Source organism: Ovis canadensis, chromosome 23 (genome assembly GCF_042477335.2).
Source record: "Ovis canadensis isolate MfBH-ARS-UI-01 breed Bighorn chromosome 23, ARS-UI_OviCan_v2, whole genome shotgun sequence".
Classification (NCBI taxonomy): Eukaryota; Metazoa; Chordata; class Mammalia; order Artiodactyla; family Bovidae; genus Ovis; species Ovis canadensis.
Window position 1 is genome coordinate 15,626,302 of NC_091267.1, and position 17,736 is coordinate 15,644,037.

At 54.3% G+C, this 17,736-nt stretch overlaps 1 protein-coding gene across 4 annotated transcripts in view; it reads left to right on the forward strand.

Moving 5' to 3' along the window:
• MBP (myelin basic protein) overlaps positions 1 to 16,171 on the forward strand; it is a 105,836-nt gene extending 89,665 nt beyond the window's left edge. For 2 of the 4 annotated variants that reach the window (XM_069569143.1, XM_069569145.1), the window contains 5 exons: positions 4,993 to 5,100; positions 6,077 to 6,112; positions 6,504 to 6,536; positions 10,213 to 10,332; positions 14,845 to 16,171. In XM_069569143.1, coding sequence (XP_069425244.1) covers positions 4,993 to 5,100; positions 6,077 to 6,112; positions 6,504 to 6,536; positions 10,213 to 10,332; positions 14,845 to 14,889 — 342 coding nt within the window. In that variant the 3' untranslated portion in view covers positions 14,890 to 16,171. The remainder of the gene's footprint in view (positions 1 to 4,992; positions 5,101 to 6,076; positions 6,113 to 6,503; positions 6,537 to 10,212; positions 10,333 to 14,844) is intronic. The other 2 variants (XM_069569144.1, XM_069569146.1) reach the window with 1 other exon arrangement.
• The last annotated feature ends 1,565 nt before the right edge of the window (positions 16,172 to 17,736 follow it).

Consider the following 17,736-nt stretch of genomic DNA (forward strand, 5'->3'; position numbering starts at 1 on the left):
ATCTGCAGTGATTTTGGAACGCAAAAAAATAAAGTCTGACACTGTTTCCACTGTTTCCCCATCTATTTCCCATGAAGTGATGGGACCGGATGCCATGATTTTCGTTTTCTGAATGTTGAGCTTTAAGCCAACTTTTTCACTCTCCTCTTTCACTTTCATCAGGAGGCTCTTTAGTTCCTCTTCACTTTCTGCCATAAGGGTGGTGTCATCTGCATATCTGAGGTTATAGATATTTCTCCCGGCAATCTTGATTCCAGCTTGTGCTTCCTCCAGCCCAGGGTTTCTCATGATGTACTCTGCATAGAAGTTAAATAAGCAGGGTGAGACTATACAGCCTTGACATACTTCTTTTCCTGTTTGGAACCAGTGTGTTATTCCGTGTCCAGTTCTAATTGTTGCTTCCTGACCTGCATACAGATTTCTCAGGAGGCAGGTCAGGTGGTCTGGTATTCCCATCTCTTTCAGAATTTTCCAGTTTATTGTGATCCACACAGTCAAAGGCTTAGGCATAGTCAATAAAGCAGAAATAGATGTGTTTCTGGAACTCTTTTGCTTTTTCGATGATCCAGCAGATGTTGGCAATTTGATCTCTGGTTCATGTTAGGTATGTTTTACCAAAATTAAAAAAAAAAAAATGTAGGGTGACTGAGACACTGCGGGCGCCTCCCCGCCTCTGCCTGAGGGCGTCACTGCCAGCAGCCAGGTGAGCTCTCAGTGCTCCTTCCTGCGCTCACCACAGAACCTTCCAGTGATGCATGAAGAGGGCCAGGACCAGCCCCAGGGTGTCAGCAAACAAGCCCTGGATACAGAAACCCTTCTGGAGACCTGGCTTGCTTCCCTCAGCTGCTACTCTGAGGGGTTCAGTTCAGTTCAGTTCAGTTCATTTTAGTCACGACCCCATGGACTGCAGCACGCCAGGCCTCCCTGTCCATCACCAACTCCTGGAGTCCACCCAAACCCATGTCCATCCTCTGTCGTCGCCTTCTCCTCCTGCCTTCAATCTTTCCCAGCATCAGGGTCTTTTCCAGTGAGTCAGTTCTTTGCATCAAGTGGCAAGAGTATTGGAGTTTCAGCTTTAGCATCAGGCTTTCCAATGAATATTCAGGACAGATTTCCTTTAGGATAGACTGGTTTGATGCCCTTGCAGCCCAAGGGGCTCTCAAGAGTCTTCTCCAACACAGTTGGAGAAAGCAGCAATTCAAAAGCATCAATTCTTCAGTGCTCAGCTTTCTTTACAGTCCAACTCTCACATCCGTACATGACTAGTGGAGAAACCATAGGTTTGACTAGATGGACTTTGTCGGCAAAGTAATGTCTTTGCTTTTGAATAAGGTGTCTAGCTTGGTCATAATTTTTCTTCCAAGGAGCAAGCGTCTTTTAATTTCATGGCTGCAGTCACCATCTGCAGTGATTTTGGAGCCCCCAAAAATAAAGTCTCTCACTGTTTCCACTGTTTCCCTTCTATTTCCCATGAAGTGGCGGGACCACACACAGTGAGACTACTTGTGTAGAGTGTGCGGGTCTGTGAATTCTCACACGCACATGGCTGCCACCACCATAGGGACGCATCGCCCCCAAACCTCCCTCCCAGTTCACACCACCGCCTCCCTCCCCCAGCCCTGACCCCGGCCAAGCCCTGCTCTCGTCACCCTCCCCGTAAGACTGTCATGTGTGTGTGAGAGCACACAGTACGAAGGCTTTTTGGAACGTCTTCTTTCACCGAGCCCAGTGCCTTGGAGACGCCTCTGAGTTGTCAAGTGTATCAAAGTCGCTCCTTCTTACTGCCGCGCAGTATGGCTTCACATGGGCACACTATAGTCTGTTTATCACCTCACTCATTTGCGACCTTTACAGAGTTAGTGATTATGAATTGAGCTGCTATAAACATTCATGGCCAACTTTTGTGTGATTATAAGTTTTAAGATTTAAATTACTTGCATCAAAAGAGCAGAGATGAACACATTAATTATAAAAATCACTTCCAAAAACATGTAATTTTTCTTTTCTCATTCAAAGCAGGAAGTAGGATTGCTGAGTCATATGGTAAGTGCATGGCTAACTCTATAAGAGACTCAAATTGTGTTACAGAGTGACGATACCATTTTGCATTCCCACCAGCAATGCATGTGAGGTCCAGTTGCCAACATCCCAGCCAACACCTAGTATTGTCGGTATTCTTTACTTCAGCCATTCTAATAAGGGGGTAGTGGTGTCTCTGGGTGGCTTTGATTTACATCTCACTAATGGCTAATGATCTTGGGCATCTCTTCATGTGCTTGCTTGCCTGCTGCTCATCCTTTGCAATGAAGTGTTTAATCGCTCATTTTGTCCAATTTTTAAACCTGGTTGTTTGGGTTTTTTACCATTGATTTTTTAGAGTTCTTTACATATTGTGGTTTCAAGTCTCACATCATATATGTGATTGCAAATATTTTCTCAGTCTGTAGCTTCTTTTCATTCTCTTAAAAGTGACCTTTGCAAAAGTTGTAAATGTTGATCAGGTCCAATTTATCAGTTTTGTTTCTTTTATGGATCATGCTTTCAGTGACAGATCTGTAAGCTTATTGACTACCCTCATGCCCTGGAAGTTTTCTTCTCCTATGTACTCCTTATAAAAATCACCAAAACAGACACTCTGTTTCTTTTAGCATTAGAAGCTGGTGTGTGTGGTTCGGGCGTGAAACATTGTTATTGTCCACATAACACTTCATTAACTACATCACAGCATAAACAAGTTTAACAATATCAGATCTGCATGATACTACTGAACATTTATTTAAAACCTTTTCATAAAGCTTAAGAAACTTTCTTAGTTTAATCACAGAATGGGCCAATCGAAGTACACAATGTTTCTGTGATGAAAATTCCAACACATCCTGCAGAAAAATGGTGTATAAACTCCAAAGTAAGCATGCGTTCATTAGCTCAATCATGCCCAACTCTCTGCAACAGCATGGACTAAAGCCCACCAGGCTCCTCTGTCCATGGAATTCTCCAGGCAAGAATACTGGAGTGGACTGCCATTTCTTACACCAAAATAAGCGTTAGTAGTGCAAAACTCTGAGCTGTGTTCATCATTTGGGGCCATTAAGGTGCTATTCAACAAATAACTTCACTTGCCAGATACATTGGATATTTAGACACAAAGATATTGTTCTGTCTAAACACAAAAGACATTTTTCTTGAAGTGGGTAACTTAAGGAAGATGCCCTGGAGGAGGACATGCAACCCACTCCAGTGTTCTTGCCTGGAGAATCTCATGGACAGAGGGGCCTGGCGGGCTACAGTCCATGGGGTCACAAAGAGTCGGACAAGAATGAGGGACTCAGCGCCTATGTACAAGTAACTTAAACAGTTTCCTAGACCATCTGTTTCCTTTCTTAGTTCTTGGCTTCACATTTTCCTTCACTGGAGAAGAATGTGTAGGGCTGACCAGCGGTGACGGAGTCTGATTGGCCCTGGGTGGCAGACAACACAACCCAGGGAGAAGCAGATTATGTGCCTTCTGGCGGCACCCACAGAGAGGATGCGTTAGCGCCAGGAGGGCGGGGTGTCTCAGCAGTTCCTGCAACGCTGCAGCTCGCCCCCGGACCACCGGCTTCAACTCAAAAGTCCACTGCATCGGCCTCCACCCACGCCATCATGCCCACGCGCTTGAGTGCTGAGTTGCTCAGTCATGTCCAGCTCTTTGCGACCCCATGGACTGACTGTATGTAGCCTGTCAGGCTCTTCTGTCCATGGGATTCTCCATGCAAGGATACTGGAGAGGGTTGCCATTTCCTTCTCCAGGGGAACTTCCCGATCCAGGGATCAAACGTGAGTCCCTTACATCTTCTGCACTGGCAGGCAGGTTCTTTACTACGAGCACCACCTGGAATAACACAAATCCCTGGGTTTCCTGCACAGGGAACCCGAACACTGTGAAGTTCCCGGCCCCATGCGGGGAGGGAGACTCAGCACGTGACCCCCAGGCCTGGCTCCATCCTCCGAGGGAGGCTGTGACTGAGCTGCACAGGAAACAGGTCACTTGCTGAGCCTACCCAAGGGAAGCCGAGAACTGCAACCTGCAGGACGCATGGCCGGGGCTCGGGGAGGTGGGGTCTGGGCACAGTGGGGAGAGGCAGGGGAAGCAGGGAGCCTGGGCCCCCGCAGGACCCACAGAAGGAAGGACTTAGAACCTGAGGGGCGAGCAGGGCGCAGAGTCACAGAAGGAGGACTGGAGGGCCCATGGACACCTCGTTCAAAAGACAGAGAGGGACTGGACCACTCAAAGCCAAGACAAGTTCTCAGAAAGTGGAGAACGCCTGGGCGTGCTGTGTGGTGTAAGCTCTTAGCTGCTCCTCCCGCTCCCCAGGCTGCAGAGAAGGGGTCCAGTTTGTGAGCAGACTCAGTGGGTGGCTGTGGGGGGTGGGGAGAGGGGGGTGGACAGGAGGCGCAGGGAATCCTCTCTTTGCAAATGAATCTTGGCGGGAAGGGGTGGGAAAGGGAGGGGCCCTGGCAGGGCTGCCCCAGTCTCGGCTTTGCTGTCAACGTGGGGCTGAGACAAACGCAGGGACTATTTTAAAGAAAAACCTATAAGGGTTGTGAACGGACCCGAAGGGGGAAATAGAGCAGAGAGAGAGGCCAGGATGACTGCAGGGCTTCCGACCTGGTGGATGGGGTGGGAGGACAATGTGAAGAATCAGACACTGACGGAGACGCGTGTGGGAACATGCCCCTGTAACTAGTGCCAGAGACCCCGGTGCCAATCCAGACAGGAGTGCGAACCCCAGCAGCGACACTGCGCCCATTACACGCGCTGAACTCCCGAGAAGCATGCTCTAGGCTTGGTGACAACAGCATCTTGTGAGCAAGAAGCGTCCTTCTGAACCGCGCCCCGAGCTGGGGATGGAGGGGGCATTCGCGAGGCTGCGGCTCACTGTCCCGGTGGCTTTCAGGAGGTCCCCGTGAAGATCTCCTCTGACCTTCCAGACGTCTCCCCCTGTCTCTCAGGATGGACACCACGCGGCCAGAACCACCCACTATGGCTCCCTGCCCCAGAAGGCGCAGCACGGCCGGCCCCAAGACGAAAACCCCGTAGTGCACTTCTTCAAGAACATCGTGAGTGTCGGCGTGGGGCTGGGGAGTGGAGGGGTGCAGGGCGGGGGTGGGGGAGGGATGGGTGAGAGGTGCCCGGCCATGCCCCTGCCCAGGAGAGCCTGTGTGTCCCCAGGTGACACAGCTCTAATCCAGGGGGGTAGATCTGAGTATATCCCCGGGGGACTCTAAGCTCTGATCCACAAGGGGTCTGAGCACATCCCCAGGTGACAGCTCTAATCTATGGGAGGGGGGTCTGAGAATATCCCCATGGGACACAGCTATAACCCTCAGGAGGGTGGTCAACTGGCTCACCAGTTGTAACAAATGGACCACACAGAAGCCAGGGGGTGGGCTGTGCAGAGGACAGTAGGTAATGACAATGCTCTGCAATTACTGTGCAATTTTTCTAGAAACCTAGAACTGGCTCTAAAAAAAAATAAAGTCTTAAAAACAAAAGCAAAAGCACAGGCTCTATTTATAGACCTCCTTTTTCATGACGATGAGGGCTTTAGGGACCACACACCTGAGGGCTTTCCTTTCGAGGCTCCTAGTATCTGGGGCCCGTGACTGCCGACCCCAGGGAGGGTCTCTGTGACGCTCGCCCTCTCCATCAGCATGTGACAGGGACTGTCCCTGGAGTGCCAGCCACAAGGGCTCTCCTCGCTGAGTGCAGGGCCCTGGGCCTGTTCACATCCTCCCAAACACTTTCCGAGTGTTCTGGACGATCCGGGTGCCACTGGGTGCTTTCAGATCCTCAAATCCTATGTTTCTCCCTCACCTGGGACAGAACAGGGTCGCTAGGCAGAGACCGATGGGTGGCTTCTTACACCGTTGGTGCCAGACCCTCCCAGCAAGCAGCTCCCTCTAGCTGGGAACTGGAAACGAGCCGGGGGAACACAGGGGTGACAGGTGGCCACAGGAGGCCCTGTCGAGGCGGTCAGGGCGGCGGTGAAGGAGGGACCACGCCCCAGCTCCGCGTTCTCCTGTGTCTTTGCAGGTGACACCTCGCACACCTCCTCCATCGCAAGGAAAGGTAAGCGCTCTGCAGGCACCGAGCCGCCATCGCTTCACCCTCCCGGAGCCCCTAAATGGGCCAGACGGCGGGCTGGGCTCTGGGCTCCCTCATTTCCCCCCAAAATGTTCTGCCACGTGGAGCCCACGCAGAACTAGAATGGGCTGAGAAACGCTTGCCCCAGGCAGATAGCACTCCCGTCCCCGCCCTGCCTGGATCGGAAGTCCTCCTGGGCGGCTCCGGGCGGCCGCGGCCTCGCGCAGGGATGCGGCCACGCGCAGGGATGCGCTGTCTGATAAAACCGGTTTCCTGCCTCAGCTCAGCGCTGCTCTGACCGTGCCTCCTGCTGTGAGAAAGAGCGCCGGGCCTGCACTGACCCCTGTGTCACTTTCTCTTTCTCTTCCTCACGCAGGGGCGAGGACTGTCCCTCAGCAGATTTAGCTGGGTAGGTGCCGAGCGCCCCGCCCTCCCCTCCCCTCCCCCGTCCTCCCCTCCCCTCCCCCGTCCCCTCCCTCTCGGAGGCTCCCGCGTCCACGTTCCTTCCATCCTCCCGCTTTTGCCCCAGCTGCTTCCCCCCACAGCAGGCCCTTCCTTCTAGCTCCGCCAGCGCTCCTGTTCCCTCGCCCCGGGGCCCACGCACCGAGGGGCTCCTAGGAGACTCTGCTGGACTCTCCCCAGGAAAGGAGGACCCCCGTCTTTGAGAAAGTTCCTGACTTCCTTCCAAAACGGTGGATGAGAAAGTCCAGTCCCTGCAGGCTGCCTGCGCACCTGTCCAAGTAGCTAACCCCACCCTGCCGGGTGTTGACATTCTGTTGAGAAACAATGATTCTGCTGACAAGACAAAAGGCTGCTGAGTTCAGTTGCTCAGTTTATAACAACCTAAGTGATCCAAAAGATTTTGGTTTGGGTTGTGATTTAGTCATAACTAAAGCTTAGATACCAAGCCATCCAGAAAAACCTTTTTAGGAATTTCTGAGAACAAAATGTCCATGAAAATTTTAAAGGGCTCACTTGTTCAGCTTCTAGTAAAATTTGGTGTCTACACCAACTTCTAATGCTGATCTGTATTTTAACCAAATTACCTTCTAGTAAAGGCTTCCCTGGTGGCTCAGTGGTAAAGAACCTGCCTCCCAGTGCAGGTTCTTTACCACTCAGGTTGGATCCCTGGGTCTCAGGAAGATCCCCTGGGGGAGGGCGTGGCAACCCCCTCCAGTATTCTTGCTTGGAGAACCCCACGGACAGAGGAGCCTGGTGGGCTCCCATCCAAGGGGTCTCAGAGAGTTGGACACAACTAAGCAACCAAACAGCAGTATTTACCAGTAAATATTAGATACAGTTTTTACTTGATCAGATTTCCAGAATAAAAAGAGGCCCACTAACCTCTAGGCTGGGAACTGTGTCTGTCTTGGAGACAGAAACACATTCTCCAGTGTCCTTGGAGACACAAGATGTCTCTCCCACAGAGCCTGCATCTCAGTGATGCACGGTTAGTAGGCAACACAGAAATGAATGCATGAATTTAGAGAGAAAGAAAGAAGAAAGGGAAGAGGGAAAAAGAAGGAAGGAAGGAAGGAAGGGGAAGGGGGGAGGAGGGAGGGGAAGAGGGGAGGAGGGACTGCAGTACTGGAGAAGTACCGCACAATTCGGTAAAGCAATTACCCGTCAACAGAAAGTAAATACATTTTTAAAAAGAAGAAAGGAGGGAGGGAGGCGTCCACCCTCAGAGAAAAGGCAGAGGAAGCTTCCGGGAACCGTTCCAACACATGATGACTGCAGTGTGAACTGAGAGGTTGCTGGGACATTCATACAGATACACGTGAGCCTATTTCCGATCTGATGAATTTGCAAAGAGTGCCGATGACGTAGAGAACTGACTCGGGCCAGCAGCCACAGACAATTAATGAGAGACTTCTTGTGCCAGCAGGAGAAAAAGGTGACACTGAGGAATGAAATCCATTTCTGACCCAGAAATCTTCCTTCAGTAACTACTCGACCTGCCTCGTAGCTTTCTAGGCGTGGTGGACCAGGGCAGAGCCGCTGATGACCGGGAGTGATGGGGGAGGAGACCTTCTTTCTTCCCCGTCGGTTAAGGCCCCTCCAACCCGGCAGCTAATAGAATGGCTTTGCATGCCTCTCCATGTCTCCGTTTTTGTTCCCACTAACCCGTTAATTTTCTCTTTTTTCCAAAGCAAAATTCTGCTCTGTGTTCCGTGAGTCGGTCTGTTGGTTTCCGAGAACCGCATGACTGTCTTCGTTTGGAGATCCTGAAAATTTCACGAGTTTTCTAACTATGTTGTATGTTTTTCTGGCAAATTCTAGGTTGTCCAAAGATACAAGTGACCAAAAATTTGAAAGGAGAAAATTAAGCAGATTATCAATCTGAAAACCAATCCTTGAATTTTATTCTCAGAAGCACTTTATTCTGGAGAAAATCAACAGAGTTAGAGCATGACAGGCTCGCGTGGGACAGTGCGGCTTTTTCCCATGCTGGTCTATCCTTCGGCACAGCTCTCTTTAACTGTCCTTGGCCCTGAGACCCTGACCAAGGGGGTGTGTCCCTGGAAACTGTGGGTGCGAGGGCAGCAGTGGGCGCCCCTCGTGTGTAGTGCCCAAGATTCGCACACTCGACACCCCTTGAGACCAGATTTTCACGTGAAAGTGGTTGCCTCATTCTGAGTGGCCAGCATCTGTTTCTGGCTGAAAGCAAAGGAACCCACAGAAGTAGCGCTGGGGCGGGGCGAGGGGAGGGTGGGGGCCTAGACAGGTGGCCCTGGCCCAGCTTCAGTCCAAACACGAGAGAGCTGGCCTGCAAGATCCTTGAAGCTCCTGGAGCCCACCTCCAGCACCTCTGAACCAGAGGGATGGACTCTACGCTTCCCGAGCTCCCTCCAGCCCCACAACAGCCTCCTGAAACCGAAAAGGACCACAGGCTGAGGCCAAGGGCTCTAGAGCTCGATCAGAGATGGTTTTACTTCATTTGTAGAATTCTCAGGAGAGGCCCAGGCAGAGATAGTCCCGCTTCTTGTTGGCAAAATGTAAAGTGAGATCCCAGAGCCTGTCTGTTGCATGAGATCTGAGTGAGGGACGTGCACCCCAAGGCGCTAACATCTGAGCCCCAGAGTCCCCCTTCCTTCCCGCGCTCACAGTGCAGGGTCCCTTTGAAACTAGAGCTTATACGAGTGCAAACTGGCCCCAGAGACACATGCCTTTACATTGCAGTAACTGTGTGTCGTTGCTACCTGCAGGAGGCTAGCTTTCTCCATCTTCCCCGAAGTGAGAGGGGTCCCCCCCAGAGAAGCTGGAGGCGGAGGTGCGGGCTGCCTGAGGAGCCCCCTCTGCAAGCTTGAGAGTTCAGAGCCACAGGCTCCAGTCTCAGAGCAGGTCGTCCATCATCTCATCTCCCTGTTACAGAAGAGGAAACTGAAGCTCAGAGAGCTTCCAACAGTTGCCCGAAGTCACACAGCCAGGGAGTGGGGTTGCTGAGACCCACCCCAGTTGCCAGCCCTGGGACGGTGCCCAGGTGCACAGCTGGGGAACATGGCTTCCCATCCCACCCCCCTCCCTCTGTGGTCACCAGCCCGCAGCCCAGAGCCCCTGGAAGAATCCTGGTCCATCCACACTCAGGGCACCCACGGCGCAGCCAGGGGAGCTGGTTCTGGCCTGCAAGAGGCCTCTCCTAGCTGGAGAGTTGGGCATTGTGTCTTTGCCCTTTAAAAATGGATGAGCCCCCAATTCCCCAAGTGTGAAGGCTGCTGAGCCCCGGGGGAGCTGGCATGAAGGGTCTGTGCCAAGGGCCAGAACAACCCTGGGGCCGGGCGTTGTCTCTTGGGGTCCTGTCAGGGGCGTGGCCTCGCCCACCCTTCTCCAGCACAGTCCCAGCGCCCCTCCCCCCAGTGCGTGCAGATGAAGACTCTGGAGAGTGTATGTGACTCTGGCTGATCCACCCTGGGACCCGCTCGGCCAGGAGAAGGGCAGACGCTGCCGCAGGGACGGTCCCACCCCCCGCCAGAGGCACCGGGCGCCCAGTGTGTCGCCGAGCGGCCGCTGAGGCCGGATGGATGTGGACCGGGGCAGGGCCACGGGCCATGGGCACAGACCACGAGCCTCACCCTCTCTTGCAGGGGGCTGAGGGCCAGAAGCCAGGATTCGGCTACGGAGGCAGAGCATCTGACTACAAATCGGCTCATAAGGGACTCAAGGGGCATGACGCCCAGGGCACGCTTTCCAGAATCTTCAAGCTGGTAATGTACCTTCTCCACATGGGAGGCGCTGGGAGGAGTCCGGGGATGAGTCTGGGACGGCCTGGGGACGCCAGTCTCCAGCCCCTCCACCTGCTGCTTCTCAGGAGTTGCTCCTGCGCATCCCAGCCCTGCCAGGTGGCCGTTTCTGCAGAGCTCACCTGAGCAGGTGCTCTACCAGGTGCTAGGCCAGGGTTCCTCGGGAGCTTGAGGACAAGAGGGGTCGTGCTGGACCCCGAGAGGCTCAGGGGCCTGGAGGGCACCAACCCATCTGGAAGGTCAGGTGGCTCCCTGGCCGGGGCAGCAGCACTTTGGGCCCTGAGGGTGACGGGAGGGAAGATGGCTGGATGGCAACAGACCCTGGGAGCCTCAGGCATCTGTCCTGCTGATTCACACTGGAGCTACACGTCAGGTCCCCCGGCCTCCCTGAGGCTTCGTCTCTCCTCTATGAGACGGGGGGATGTGTGGGGAGCTGCCCTGACAGGAGGGCTACCGTGCTGTCTGCCCGGCTCCCTGCCCAGACCCCCTCAAAACAGCCGGATCACCAGTGACACGTCAGCCCTGCTCAGAAACCTGAGATCTCAGGAGGCGCTGTTGGGGGACAAGGCACAGAGTCCCCAGGCCTGAGCAGACGGAGGACGGAAGGGAAGGCTCTGGACTCGGGAGGGGCAGACCCCAGGCAGTAACCCCTCACCCCAGGCCCCTCAGACTCCTTCCTCCCACAGCTACAAGCAGGCAGAGCTGTCCTGAGGTGAGAGGGGTGGTGTCCCAGGTCCAGCGGCCAAGCTCACCTGGGAGGAGATGGAACACCCTGGAGACAGAGGCCCTGGAGCCAGGACGCCCAAGGGCTGGTCCAGGCTCTAGTCTCCTCAGACAGAGTAGACACGGCTGCCCCAGTGGGCAGGGCCCAAATGCCCAGACAGTCCTCGAGAAGGTGGAAAGGGGCAGCAGGCTTAGAGCTGGAGGGGCTCGGGAGCTGAGATGAGCCTGTGGAGCCACAGCAAGCCTCTCGAGCAGTTGAGGCCATTTCCACAAAGATTCGAGGCTCCCGGGGGGCCTTTCATCCCTGATAATGGAACCACATTTGCACGGCGGCCTGGCAGGAAGGAACAAACGTCACCAAATCCCAATCCCACTGGTTTTCTCATTAGAGCATCAGCCCAGCCACTAGTTTCACTGACTCTTGACCCAAATGAGGCCATGACTTCCCTGCTGATGTCCAGCTACAACTGCAGTCCTGACTCTTACAAGGGTCCGGTCAACTCCCCTTCCAGCTGGAAGACGTGTCATGAGGAAGACAGACACCAGCAAGGAAAGACACAGTCCGTGTGCTAAAGGAGGAGCGGCCGCGTGAGGACGTGGCACTCACAGTGCCCTCAGGGCCGCAGGACCGCCCTGCACCCTCGGGCATCGCGGTGCCGGCGTCGCTGCCGTGCTCTCACCCCACACGGCAGCTTCTTCCACCCATGCCCCGGGCCAGCGGCCCCCCGGGGGAGACCTGTGTTTCCATGGACTCCTGTCCCAGGTGTCCGTGGTCTTGGATGAGACCAGGAGTGCCTCCCGAGGCTCACCCGCTGGCTTACTGCAGGTCACAGCGTGATTTCACCTGAGAAGGTCCTGTGGTCTGTGGCGAGGCTATGCCACCAGGAGACCAACAGCCCCACGCGCCCCGTCCACGGGCTCAGGCCCCACCAGCAAAGCGTGATGGCTCCTCAACCCCACTCACCTCTGACCTGCAGAAGAGTGCTTCCTGCTGAGCTCGTTGAAACGTCGCGATTTTACAACTTACGGTGAAATGGTTTGGTCGGGAACACAAAGACTCGTAGGTTGGTCACCTAACTAATTCTGCATCAAGTCCCGTGTGTGTGTGTGTGGCACGTCCAGCGGTCGGGGTACACAGACGGCCGCGACAGACACAGCGACCTAGGCCCTGAAAGGTGCTGGACTCTGAAGGTGACGAGAAGCAGGACTCAGCTTTGAGGAGACTCAGTCTCTTCAGCAAGACATTTAAATACATGAAGTGAGCGGTGAGTGACCCACTGCTAAGTTGGCTGGTGTCAGACTCAATGTGGGCAGGACTCAGTCTTCAAAATATTGATCCTGAGGCAAATCTGATAAGGAGATAAATACTATCCCAAATGTCCAAGAAACAGAGAGCCTTACGATATACGTGTCTTGATTCTGAAATGAGACGGCGATGACGCATGTCCTGGCGGGGCTCTGGGTCTAAACCCAGAGCTGCGGTGTTTCCATCAGGTCACCTGCAGTGTCCAGACCATTTCTGATTCCCCAAGACTTCTGGACCAGAGCGACCAAGGGCAAAACCCAGATGTCTGCAGTTGGGACGATGTCCATCCTCATCAGAGTTTCTAACACCAGCTCACCTCTGCTGGCTGACTTTGGGGAAATGACTCAACCTCTCTGAGGAGCTTCAGCTCCTTCAACTAGCAAACAGGGATGCTAAGAACATCCACCCACCTAGGCTGGCTTGCTTGTTCACAAGATGAAACAGATGTCAGAGGTTTAGATCACAGTAGATAATAAATTGTAGGCACAGTAATCGAAAAGAAAAGCCATAAATCTGCCATCTCTTATTCAAAAGTTGCCCTCAGGGTGTTCAGTGGTGTCTCAGGTAAGGTGTTTGGCAAATAGAGTAGGAGGGGGACTAAGCCCGTCTCAGCGTGCATGTGCTTGATCAGATGGGGCAGCGGTCTGCTCTTGTGGACGACTGACTCGCACTTTCCAGGAGGCCCTAAGGTTAATCTCTCTGAAATTCAGGACAAGGGGGGGCCAGTGCTGCCTTGCTCAGGGCTACTCCAGGAGCAGCTCTGAGGACCAAGCACCCAAAGCCCAGCCAGACTCACCTGGGACAAGACCCAGGTCCCTGCTGAAGGGCTTGGCCCCGAGGCTGGGGAACAAAGCCCCTTTCCTGCAAGGGGAGTTATCTCTGAATGATGCCTGACATCTCCAGAGGCTAGAATTCCACAGACTTCCCCACACGTGAAAATAAAACGCGTCCAGTGAATCAGCAATGGAGGAATGTTTTGGGGGAAAGCAAAATTGCAAGAAATCAGAGCCATCATCTTTCTTTTGACCGAGTTAGCTATAAGACCTGGGGCCTTGTGTTTCCATTGCCTAATCTCGGGGTCACGTGGGGGACACAAGACGTGGACGAGGCCCGTCTGTCATCAGATCAATAGCGTATTTCATGTTCATCTTTCTTTCCGGGGGCTCACAGTCTCAAGGGGATCTTTGAGAGATCAAGTTTTCATTCATAACCTACGAGAAAAGGGAAATCCAAAAAGAGACTAAAATTTGAATAAGAATTCAAATGCAAAAAAAAAAAAAAGCACCTTCCTCCAAGTTCACCTAAGTGGCACCTGGGGTGACAGTTGCCTTCTCGAGCCAATGCCCGGACAAGCTCCCTTGTCTCCGTCATTCCCACTTGCTCTCTCCACTTCCACCATTGCCAGCTCTTCTGCAAACCGTATTTGTCCAGAAAACATGGCAACTCTTGTTTTTTTAAGACCCTGAGGTCAGAGTCTGTGGATGGCTCATCTGGGAGGCTGGTTTCCTTGGTGATGCAGGAGAGGGCTCGAAGGTGGGGTGGAGGTCGCTCCCCGGTGAACCGAGTAGGGCTGTGCTCTCAGCATCCCAGCCTCACGCAGATGAGCCCATCCCAGGCATCGTTCATGGACCACTTCCCGCAGTCCCTGGGAATCTCTAGTTTAAATGTCAGGGGAGTGTGTAATTTCCTCGGTTCTGTCTCCTCACAACAAAGATTTGCAGCAACGGACATTAAAGCCTTCAGCGCATCATAGCTCTCAGAGAGTGTTACAGTGCCGTATTACAGCTCAGTTTTATTTAGAAAGTAAAGGAAAATACATCCTCGCGAAGAGGAGAGAGAGAGAGCGCGCGCACGCTGGAGAGAGACCGCTGGCCCTGTGGCTCCTCTTTTTCTATGTCTTTCCCTCCGCCCGGGCCTGCCCTGTGTAAACTGGGCCAGCCAGGAGTGCTGTTTGTTTCGCCTGAGGTCCTCACTCCAGTCCTCAGACCTTCCTTTGTTCCATTTTTACGGGCTTTTCCCTTCCTTGTCTTTCAGCCACCGCCATCTGGACTCCTTTTAGATGGGAGGCCAAATTCTTTGGGAATAGGGGCGTCGGGGTCTTTCTGGCTACTTCCTGCTGAGCTGGGATGGTGAGGGGCATTGGGCCTCCCGTCTCTTGAGGGGGGAATGTTAGGAGAAAACAAGCCCTCCTCTGAGACATTCAATGTGTCAGTGGAGTTTTCACCCCCAGAAGCGCATGGTTCTCAGACGCAGCGCCCACGCGCCCTGTCCTGTTTGCCCAGTGGTACTTGCATGTGCAATGGGATAGAGGATGCTGTGAGACACGGGGTTAGAGGCCAGCCCCACGCAGCTTCACCCCTAGAGACAAGCCCCGAGGGGCGAGGCCCTGCGCCTGGTGACCACAGGGCCCTGGCTCTCCCAACTAACTCTCTGTTTCTTTTTCTCAGGGAGGACGAGACAGCCGTTCCGGGTCCCCGATGGCAAGACGCTGAAGCCCAGCTCCCCTCCCGAACCCCGTGCCCAGCTTCTTAATACAACCGCCTCGACACTAACCATTGTCTAAATTCCCTAGTGCAGCCGGCGCCCCCCCAACCCTGCCCATACGCACGTCCTGCGGGCTCCTGGCCAGTGGCTCAATGGAGAAGACGGTGCAGCTGTCAGCTCACCCTTGGAGATCAGCGAGGTCCCCGAGGGTCCAGGGTGGGCGACCCTCCACGCCCACCCTCTGCCCTGGGACGGCCGGGAGCGGCCCTGGGGACCCTGGCGCCAGGCCCCCACGCAGGATGTGGAGACCGACCTTGGCTCTGAGCTTCCTTTGGTTTCTTTCCCGCCTCCTCTCACCTCTTAAAGCACTTCCTTTCCTAACTGATCACAGTGGAGCGGCTTCGCGGCGGGAGCTTTGGTACGTGGCAGGCGGGCGGGCAGCTGGGAGTGTCCCGTGTGGTGGCCACGGCTCACACCCCGGAGGAGCCGGATTGGCGCGTGCGGAGAAGGGACGGGGGGAGCGAACTCGGCCGGGCCTCGGGGGTCCTGCAGCGGCGCCCCCACAACCTGCTTCCTACGGAGCCCGGCCGGAGGGCGGAGGCGGCGCAGCTCAGAGCGGTGGCAGGACGTTCCGGGAGCCTCGCGGTGGCCGCGGCCACTGCGGGCGCGAAGGTGACAGGTGGCGTGCTCGGCACGGCGGTGCGCACAGCGAACACTAACCCTTGGGGAGAGATAACCAGCCCACCCGCTTCCTCCCAGAAACCCGCTGACCAGCACACTGGCTTTTCCCGAATCGCTGCCGGGCTGGGTGCAGGCCCCAGTGAGGACGGGGAGGGGTCCTCTATCCCACTCTTTTCTAACCCCAGCTGATATCTCCCGTGCTTCCCCCATAACCTACTGATTCCCACCTTTTGATTTCAGCCTCTCTCCCACCAGACCCCCACGAAGTCCCCACACTGGCGTCACAACCCCCCTTAGGATGAAAATGAGGAATAGTCAATGTAACGCCCAAACGTGGCTCTTTAATCCCCTTCTAATTCTGAATATTTCGCATGGGTTTACTATAATGTCTATTAATACGTAGCCTCAATGATGAGAGGATAAGAAAAAAAAATTTTCAGAAACAAAATCTCCAAATTGCTCGACACACACACTGCGTCTCTGAGCTGGTTGTGACTGAGTGACCTCCATTCGTGGCCACACCCAACAATGAGAGCTGTGACCACAGGTCTCAAGGAAAGTATGCATTGTTCTTGAGTATTGAAATAAAGTAATACACTTTTAATGATATCTGCATGGCTTGTCTTCTGTGACTTATTCTGGTCTGCAGAACGTGAGTGTGTGTGCTAAGTCACTTCAGTCGTGCCCGACTCTTTGCGACCCTATGGACCCACCAGGCTCCTCTGTCCACGGGATTCTCCAGGAAAGAATGCTGGAGTGGGTTGTCATTTCCTTTTTCAGGGGATCTTCCTGACCCAGGGATTGAACCTGTGTCTCTTAGGCCTCCTGCATTGGCAGGCAGGTTTTTCCTGTAGCCACTGGGAAGCCCAAGAGGTCTGCATCACCACAAAGCTGCAGGAAATTTCGTTTCCAGGTGGAGCTGTGAGTGGGGGGTGTGCTAGACCCCCAGCCACACACACCTCCATCTCTGCGTGCTCACCTGCGGACCGTCCCACTGAGTCCAGAGGTGCCAGGAGGGTCTATCTGATGAAGAAAGCCTCTTCCCACCAGAACAGAACAGCACGGTGATCATGCTTTCTCAGATACCCCGTCGATCCGCCCAGCCGCCTCTGCACCACGTGGTCCAGACCGAGAACCGTCTGTGGGTTCCTGTCTGCTCCCCTGCCCCGCCACCCGGGCAGAGGATGGTCAAGGGGCCCCAGCACCAAGCCCTGGGACAGCAGGCCAGGTCAGAGGTCAGGAGCGGGTCAGAGGTTAGCGGCGAGGATGTCGGCTCCATCTAGCGGGCTGGCTTTATAAACCAGGTGTGGGCTGTGAGCTGGGTTTGGGGTTTGTGAGGAGAGAAAATGGGCCTGAGAAAAACACTGAAATGGGCAGGAGCGGGGGGAGGGGAAGCCTCTGAAAATGAGAACGCCAAGCCTTCCAGGAGCCCTTGGTGCTGTGTTAAGTTGGGGCTGTCGTAATACGGCAGCAGGACTGAAGGCCTGAAACAATGCACGTTTTATGTTCTCGGACTCTGGAGCCTGGACGCTCACAGCCAAGGCGCCAGCAGGGAGTTTCTGGGGAGGCCCCTCTCCTTGGCCTGCACACACTGCCTGCTCTCCGGGGCACACGACACACCGTGGTGTCTCTCCTTCCTTGTCAGGGCTCCAGCCTCACCCTCGTGGCTGCGTTTAAGCCGTACTTAGCTCCTGGAAGTGCCATCACGTCAGGAGTAAACACCCCAGCAAATGGATCTGGGGCACCAGGCAGCCCACAGCAGGGATGTGTTTCTCCTGCAGTGACAAAGGTTTCCTAGACACCCCCAGTTGGCAAGAGTTTAATTGAACGGCAATGCTGAGGAGAACGAGGTGCTGCTCCAGGGTGAGGTGGCAGCCATGCAGGAGGGCTGGGTGCCAGGCGCAAGCCTGCAGTGGGTCAGCCGCATGGACTTCGGGCAACGCTGGAAAGCCATCTCTGGGGAAGAGTCTAGGAGGACTTCTTTGTTCTACTCTTGCAACTGTGCTAAAAGTTTGAAACTGCTTCAAAGAGTTTGCACAGAAAGCATCAAGAGTTCAGATTACTAAACTTGAGAAAGATAATTCAAACTGAGCCTAGAAAAAGTGCGTGGTGAGGAGTATCTTGGGGAAGTCGGCCAGCTGCTGTCCATCCTTCTCCAGGATGACGGAGGAGCC